General features: G+C 51.6%; 1 protein-coding gene across 17 annotated transcripts in view; it reads right to left on the bottom strand.

Moving 5' to 3' along the window:
- Positions 1-256: 256 nt before the first annotated feature.
- The window catches only part of JAKMIP3 (Janus kinase and microtubule interacting protein 3), a 55,373-nt gene continuing 46,685 nt past the window's right edge, over positions 257-8,944 (bottom strand). For 8 of the 17 annotated variants that reach the window (XM_072931368.1, XM_072931378.1, XM_072931373.1 and 5 more), the window contains one exon: positions 8,288-8,772. In XM_072931368.1, coding sequence (XP_072787469.1) covers positions 8,554-8,772 — 219 coding nt within the window. In that variant the 3' untranslated portion in view covers positions 8,288-8,553. The other 9 variants (XM_072931379.1, XM_072931374.1, XM_072931377.1 and 6 more) reach the window with 2 other exon arrangements.

Below are 8,944 nucleotides of genomic sequence, written 5' to 3'. Positions count from 1 at the left end.
AGCCCAGCGCCGCGTTAAGAGCCGCCCGAGGACCCCCGCCCCTCCCGGTGCCCATCCACCCGTGCCCGTCCCCACGTACGACCGGGAGGTGACATCTCCCAGCGTCTGCGATGGCAGAGACAGCGCGGGGTTGGCTGCGGCGGCGATCGGGTGAACGCCCCCCTCCCGAGCCCTCCCGGGCATCTCCCGGGCCCCAGGGTGGCCGGTGTCACAGCCCAGCTTCCCCATCCCCTCAAACCCAAACCAGTTCATCGCATTTGAAGGTTTAAAACAGATCTTTTTAATTAAAATTGACAATCATTTATGTATTTTACAAAGGAATAGAAAGTCTCTCAATATATATCATAGGAATCACAATACAAAAATATCTGTAAAATTCTCTAGTCGATCGCTCCCGCCCGTTTTCGGGCTGGCGGTTGCTGTCGCAGCACTGAACCCAACGTTCTGTATTTTGGATATGATTCTGGAGTAGGATTAGAGGACACGGGTCACGGCACGCCAGCCAGTGGACCTAAAACCTCCGTTTTCTTTGTTACATTTTGCATAAGTTTACAATAGTCCCTTTTTATAAACTGTACAGCACATGATACAGGGTTTAATACACATATTCACACGGCGATTTCCTGAGTCGAAGCTAAATCTCCTCCTGTGCACGCTGCCGGCGAGGGGCACAGGGGTGCAAAGGAGCCAGACTCGGTGCAGGGGCGTTTTCAGCTCCTGGTCAGGAATTCTGTCCACAAGCCATGTAAGGCACTCAAGGAATCACTGAAGGCTACAGCTATAGAGCAGAACACTGGAAATAACAGCCACATCCTCCCCCAGCTGGGATGAGAAGTCCTCGCCTGTCGCACCCACGGTGGTGGGTTTGGGGTGAGGGGTGGCACCCCCCGCTCTGGCTGCTGCCCCTGGCCGGGCAACGGCCCCACCGCGGGCCCGGGGCTTGGGGACCGTGTTTGGAAGGGCTGAACAGGGCCAGGGGGAGGAGGGAGCAGCCGGGTCCTGACACAGCCCAGCCCTGCCCCGGGCCAGGAACAGACTCGTCACACAGCCCAGCCTGACCCGGGCCAGGAACAAACTCCCCACAGAGCCCAGCCTGGCCCGGGCCACCAACAAACTCCTCACACAGAGCCCAACCAAAAAACTCCTCACACAGAGCCCAGCCTGGCCCAGGCTACCAAAAAACTCCTCACACAGAGCCCAACCAAAAAACTCCTCACACAGAGCCCAGCCTGGCCCGGGCTACCAAAAAACTCCTCACACAGAGCCCAGCCCTGCTCCGGGCCAGGAACAGACTCCTCATAGAGCCCAGCCCTGCCCCGGGCTACCAAAAAACTCCTCACAGAGCCCAGCCTGGCCCGGGCTACCAAAAAACTCCTCACACAGAGCCAGCCCTGCCCCGGGTTACCAACAAACTCCCCACAGAGCCCGGTGGGACACGGGCAGGAGCAGAACGAGCGGGATCCCTTCCCGGAGAGGGAGGCAGCACATGGGTGGCAATCTCCTGTCTGTGCATTTAAACGGAGGACACAGTTCTGAAAACATTCTTTGAGCCATTTTTTTCTTTCCTATGTACAAAACTTCATATATATTTATAGTGACATATAGGTAAGCAGAATCCCTTATTTACACACAGACCTGTCCTGTACAAGTGGCTTTGTACTTAAAACCCCAGGATCAAGGATGTTAATCAGAGAACTGAACCGGTGTTTGAGACACACGAACACACCAGGCAAGAGCACGTCCTGAATGCAGAGCCATGAGATGGACTCAAGCCACTTCCTAACGTGCCCTTTGTCACCTCAACCACCACTGCAGGGCTTCCAGGGAATACAACATTTTAAGACATGAAGTATTTCAGTAGAACTCAAAATGAACCCGGTTTTAGGCAGAAGCAAAAATGCAGCTCATCCCAGAATCCCAGCACTGGTATTGGTAGAATCAGAGCTTGTTAAATCAATTCCACGATAGAATTCCACGCTGATAACAAAATCCACAACCTTGGCCTTAAAACATCGCATCCCTTTGGTTCAAATACCGCAGCACTTCTCTGACCAGCTCCCTTCCTCCTGTTCCTGCAGCTGAGCTCCCTGCGCTGGGTTAAAACGTGGTCGATGTACAAGTGCAGGAAGAGGCTGAAGAATTTCAGTATCAAAGGGTTTTCTCCATAGCTTTATAAACTCCAGCGGCACAGGTACCTACAGGATAAAATAAACACAAGGTTTAACCACAGCTGTGGCCCTCTCCTCCGCATGGGATTTTTAATCCCAAAATCTACATTTCCATTCCATAGGTTGTGCTGGGTTGTGTTAAGCAGCTCTCAGTTAAGTCTGAGTTGGAGTAGGCTTTGCCAGTTGCTGTTTTTTTCCCTGAAAAGAAGAGATAATTTATAAAATATTAAAAGTACTCTTTTCTCCAGGCTGTGCCACACATCAAATAATTCATTTTCCTTAAGCAATACTCCCCTAACAGTTTTGGGTTACACTCAGAATATGGTGATGATCGTGATGAATGATGAATTTAAAATTTGCCTCATCTGACAAACTCTGAGAGGACGAGTTAATAACCACAAAGCCAAATTCCACCTCCCCAGGGGAGGAGAGGCAGCACGAAGGACGTGGTGCCCGTAGGTGGGAGGGGGCTGCTGCAGCTGCCCTGACCCTTCTGTGCCCCTCTTTGGCGCTGTGTCCTGTTCCCATTTCACACCCAGCCACGAGAGCAGCGCCAGCTGGACATGGATACCTGGAAAACACATGTGGGAAGCAGAACAGCCCAGCCAATGGCTAGAAAGGAGAGAATCCCCCATTCCCTGTCCCTTCTCCATCCCCCATTCCCTGTCCCTTCTCCATCCCCTGTTCCCTGCCTGCTCTCCATCTCCTGTTCCCTATCCTTTCTCCATTCCCTGTTCCCTCTCCCTTCTCCATCCCCCGTTCCCTGTCCCTTCTCCATCCCCCATTCCCTGCCTGCTCTCCATCTCCTGTTCCCTATCCTTTCTCCGTTCCCTGTCCCTTCTCCATCCCCCATTCCCTGCCTGCTCTCCACCTCCTGGTCCCTATCCTTTCTCCATTCCCTGTTCCCTGTCCCTTCTCCATCCCCCATTCCCAGCTCAGGGACAACTCAGGGACAGCTCAGCAGGGACAGGTCAGTGGGATCAGTTCAGCAGGGACAGCTCAGGGACAGTTCAGGGACAGCTCAGGGACAGCTCAGCAGGGACAGGTCAGGGACAGTTCAGTAGGGACAGTTCAGGGACAGGTCAGGGACAGTTCAGGGACGGTTCAGGGACAGTTCAGGGACAGGTCAGGGACAGGTCAGGGATGGTTCAGGGACGTTTCAGGGACAGGTCAGGGACAGTTCAGGGACAGTTCAGGGACAGTTTAGGGACGGTTCAGGGACAGTTCAGGGACAGCTCAGGGACAGGTCAGGGACAGGTCAGGGACAGTTCAGGGACAGTTCAGGGACAGGTCAGGGACAGGCCAGCAGGGAGGCACAGCTCAGAGGGATCAGCTCAGGCGGACAGGCGGAGCTGAGGCAGGAAAGGGGGCTGACACCTCGGCCTCCCTGCACCCGCTCCGGGAAAGGCACCGGGGGGACCCAGGCCTGATGACCCCACAGGAGCGCGGGGCTCTGGGTGACAGCGGCTCCATGCCCTGGCACATCCTGCTGGCACATCCTGCTGGCACATCCTGCTGGCACATCCTGCTGGCACATCCTTGGGCAGCAGCCTCAGAGAGCCCTCCCAGAGCCGGTGCTCCATCAACTCACAGCCCTTAGAATCCTCCCCACATTTCAGACAGAAACGTGGCTTTAAGTGACGATGTGAGTATTTCACAGTCCCCTTCCAGGCCCTCTCGGCGCTGTGACAGCGGTGACAATCCCGACCCTGCACTCCCGTTTGCTGTGTCCTGGGCGCTCACAGCATCCTTGTTTGTAGGGAGCAAAGTGCCCCGGGGCTGCTCTCTGCGGGAAAAGCCACGGACAGAACAGCTCTGCCCGCCTGCCTCTGCCCATCTGCATGGGGCCTCTACAGCCTTAGTGACTCGGACACGCTCTCCTTTCCCAGGCAGCTTTCTCTGGGATTTCTGCTGCCCTGGAAGCGCAGACATATCACTGGGCACCCCAACGCCTCCGCGACAGGCTTTTGCACAAACATCATTTACAAACAGAATGCATTCTGTTAAAAAAGCCGACTTTATGCTAGATTTTCCAGATGAATAGTTCTTCAGGCTAATGATGAGTTTGGTAAACTACAAAAACCTGTGCCCTTATTATTATTATTTGCAAGAGCTCAGCAAGACCCAGATGAAGGGGGAGAGCCCTTCAGCTGCGATGACAATTGAAGCTGCTCTGCCCAGGAGTGCTTTGGGGAATGAAAGCTGAAATGAATGATTATCTTTAAAACCAGCTTGGTGAAGCAGGTTTTTTCCCTGCCAGTCTGTACAGTTAAGAGTTTACTTTCTGAGAGCAAGCTGAGGAGGGAAGGCACTGGGGTTTTGAGGGGGAAGCACCCCAGACACCAAATTGCTCCTGCTGCACAAATTCATGCTCCAAAAAAGCTCTTCTCTACTTCCCACAGAAAGAGGAACACTCATGTAAATGATTCAAGGGAAGACTGGATGGGGCTTGGAGCAAGCTGGGATAGTGGGAGGTGTCCTTGCCCATCCAGAGATGACCTTACAAGTCCCTCCCAGCCCAAACCATTCTGGGGTTCTGTGCTGTGTGTGACCCCCTACAGCCACGCAGGAGTGGGAGGTTTTAGTTCTAGAGAGGATAAATGAAAGGCTGGTGCCATGTCCTGCCCTCGGAACGTGCCCAGGAAGCAGAACCCAAAGTTCCTGCTGTAATAAAGCAGATGTTCTGCTTAGAAGGAAAGTCCCAGCTGGTCTGTGTTGAAGTGTTTTCCCGTGGGATTTGGCAGAACCATGGAGGAGCAGCCTCTGCAGAGCAGAGATGTCTGGGATGAGCAGTGGATGAGGAGCTCCCAGCCATGCCCAGACCTCCTTCAGCACCAGCCACGCTCTCCTGCCCCAGGGCCTCCATCTCCCCCGCCTCAGCCACAAATTCAGACTGACATTGTCATTTCTGTGCATTTCAGTCTGCAGCAGCCCCTGAGACAGCGGAGCAGAAACGCCGTGCCAGGAGACACCCCTGCTTTTATACAAATTGACAGTTATTAACCACTGGAAATCTCTTCTTCATTGCTGAGCAGTCCTGCCCTCCACGAGAGAGAAACCCACGAGGTTCACAGCACACAAAGGAATAAAAGCTTCTGAGTCAGTGCCTCCGTGCCTTCCCAGGAAGGCCTTTGCTCAATGGGGTCTCCTGGGCAGCCGGAATTTCCCCACACTTCCCTTCAGACACGGAATTCGGGGTCACCCTGCACGCAGACTCGCCTGTTGGCATCCTGAGGCTGGAGCTGTTGGTGCCCCTGGGCAGGAATTCATTTCCAGAGGGGCTGGGCACACACAGCTCCAGCTCCAGCAGCTCCCACTCCCCTGCCAATCCCTCTGAAAGGAAAGAAAAACCCCCAAACCCCACCACCGCTGCTCTGCTGACAGCGGGACTACAGAACACAGAACAATTTCCCTGCTGCTCGACTGATCAGTGTGCAAAGTCATGTAAAGAACAGGAATTATCTACAAAACAGAGAGGCTCACAGGGGCAGGTCCTGCTCTGGTGGTGAAGGAGGCTCCCCTCGGGGACATGTCCCCATCTGTGGTTAAATAAAACCATCCTGAAACTGATCTTTCTGAAACTGGTATTTCTAATTGCTGCCTACAGTAGGAAATATGTTATGTATTCTTAATTAAAAATATTAAGGGCCATTTCTAAAGAGAATTTACATAGTTGTAAGAAATACAAGGGTTAGAGGAGGATCTGAAAATAGGTGGGCCCACAATGAACCCAAACTGGCTTGCTGCTGGTGACCATTGCTGGCATTTTGGGGGGGAGGCATCTCCCCATGGCCCCAGGGCAGGTTCAGCTCCACAGACACCAGTTAAACACAGCAAGCTGCTTTTAGAATCCTGGACACAGACTGGCTGGGGTAGGAAGGGACTGCAGGGATCATGTAGCTCCAGCCCTCTGCCATGGTGCTTTCCCCATCCTTCTATCACTGGAAAATGGAAAGCAATAATTAATATTACTTGTTCCAGGATGTCCCACATGTTGTTTCCTTTGAATGAACAAATATCAAGTGGAGCTATAATAAATGCTGGGGGGTTCAATTAAATTAAGATAATCAGGGCAAAAATACGGACACTCAAGCCTCTTCTACAAATGTAAGAGTTAATATCTAATAACAATTTCTCTTAGGTAACCAACAACTTATTTATCTGGACACAGGCAAGTGCTACCCATCCCTGTGAGCCTCCAGTCTCCAAAGCTAAAGAGACACTAAAAAATAACTCCAATACTATCCAAGGTTAAAGAGACACTAAAAAATAACTCCAATATCATCCAAGGTTAAAGAGACACTAAAAAATAACTCCAATACCACCCTAGACCTGCTTGAGACAATCAAATGGGCTGTGAAGCAGAATTCTGTTCCTGCAGGACACACAGCTCCCAGTTCCCTCTGGCTGCAGTGCCCTGCACTGGGTGCCCTACCTGGGCACTGCCCACAGGAGAGCTTCATCTCAGCAGGAATTACAGTTTTATGCCTAATTAATACATAAATTGGGCAAATAACGTGTTATTTGGTATAAAGTGTTATTTGGTAAATAACTCTTCCATTAAATCTGTGCAACTGCAGCTTTCTCTGCTGCTCTCCCCATCATGTTTATCTGCCAAGTAGGTCCTTATCAGCACAAAGTTGAAAAAAAGTGAGGGAAATTGTGAATTAAAATACTTTTCCAATTACTATTTGTTTTTTCTATGCAGAATGAAAAATATTTTCATCTCCTGCATTTAAAACATGTCTTTTTAAAAGCAGCATGACTGCTTGCTGTCCATACAAATCTGACAGCGCATTTAATTACTTCTCAATAACTTTAAGAGTGACCACTGATCTAAAACATAAATCCAGCATTTGTTATTATATCACACCGAAATTTAACACCTAAATTATTAGCAATAATTAAATAATGTTTACATAAAGACTCTGGTCATTTCAACACCAAATTCAGTATTTCTTCTGTTATCACCTGGAGTATTTTAACCCAAGTGAGAGAAATTAGCAGGGGAGGGAGTTCCAGAGTCCACAGAATCCCAGGATAAAGGGGTTTCCAGGTGGTCAACCCATCTTACCTGCCCAGAGCTCTGATCCCTTCCTGCCCGTGCTTCCAGGGAATGGGCACCATGGGACCCTGGCTGCCAGCAGGACCTCGCTCCTGGCCTTGCTCCTGGCCTTGGTCCTCATCCCTGGTCTTGTTCCTCATCCCTGGTCTTGTTCCTCATCCCTGGTCTTGCTTCTCAGTCCTGGCCTTGGTCCTGGCTTTGTTCTTCATCCCTGGTCCTGTTCCTGGCTTTGGTCCTCATTCCTGACCTTGGTCCCAACCTTGGTCTTCATTCCTGGTCTTGTTCCTCATCCCTGGCTTTGCCTCTCAGCCCTGCATTTCTGTGCTTGGCTGTGGATCCAACGTGGTCAGTCACACTCTGGAATTTCTTCTGGATTTTCCCTTCTTCACCCATTTTTCTGGAGGATTCTTTTTCCTCCCGGCTCCTGTGCCACCTCCCGGGCTCGGCTCTGTGGGACCTGTGCTCCCTTTCCCCGAGGTGAGGGCATCTTCCAGGGGACACCTTCTGCTCCCTCTTGCTGCTCTCCCAGCCCAGGGCATGTGGATCAGGGATAATCTGGTTTACTTCACCCTTTTCCAGGTTGAACGTTTTGCTGGGACATTGTTAAGCCTTTTGTCATTGTTCAGGGACAGACAATTATAAATTATTGCATAATTTTTCTTATCATGGTACACTGAAAACTCAAAATAAAAAAATTGCAGCTTGATTTCCTGAATGTAGCATTATGTTTTTCCTAAAACCGGGCTTGTGGGATATTCAACAAACATGGGACATACCCTGTGCAATGAAGAAATACCTTGGAACAAACCACTTCATTTTCACTCACATCCATCTTTTCACGAGCCACTCCTCTGGAACGCTTCCTAAAATCCTCTTTGGAGACAGAATTTGCAGAACTGTGGAACGAGCATGACTGTGTGGCAGACAACAGGACATGGGCACTTCTAGAGGTGCGATTTGCCAACTGTTGGGCAGGGAACCAGGGTCAATTCAGTGTCTGGATCGGTGAGGGGCTGCAGCAGGGCAGGAACAGCCTTCTCTGTCACTCAGTTCTGTCCTGTCCAAAGGCTCTTGGGGCTCAGCAGGGCAGGAGCAGAGCTTTGCTCCCTCTCACTCAGTTCTGTCCCCTCCAAAGGCTCTTGGGGCTCAGCAGGGCAGGAGCAGCTTCTGCCTTCTGTGTCACTCAGTTCTGTCCCCTCCAAAGGCTCCTTGGGGCTCAGCAGGGCAGGAGCAGAGCTTTGCTCCCTCTCTCTCAGTTCTGTCCCCTCCAAAGGCTCTCGGGGCTCAGCAGGGCAGGAGCAGAGCTTTGCTCCCTCTCTCTCAGTTCTGTCCCCTCCAAAGGCTCCTCGGGGCTCTCAGGACCCGCTCCCAGCCCGGCTCAGCCCCGCTGGCAGTGCCCCAGCCTGCCCCTGCCGTGGCCAGCAGCAGGGACCCAGGTGGCTCCGGGGATGGGGAGTGCCAAGTCTCTGCCAGGGGCTCGGGGAGCAGCGCTGTCCCTCCGGCAAGGACAGCAGGAGCAGCTGCAGTGGCCTCAGGGGGCTGAAACAGGAGAGGAAAACAGCAATCAAAGGAGAGCCCACCTGGGCAAGAAGAACGTTCACAAAACTTCTGTGAGGTCCTGTTTATAATGATCTGCTGAATTGTACAACTGATAAAAAAGAATTTGTGATAGATTCCATTTATCTTGTTAGTGGGGAGTGTTTCCCTCCAT

This window comes from Taeniopygia guttata, chromosome 6 (assembly GCF_048771995.1).
Source record: "Taeniopygia guttata chromosome 6, bTaeGut7.mat, whole genome shotgun sequence".
Lineage (NCBI taxonomy): Eukaryota > Metazoa > Chordata > Aves > Passeriformes > Estrildidae > Taeniopygia > Taeniopygia guttata.
Note: the sequence above shows the minus strand (reverse complement) of the source record. Positions and strands in the feature narration are given on the sequence as shown.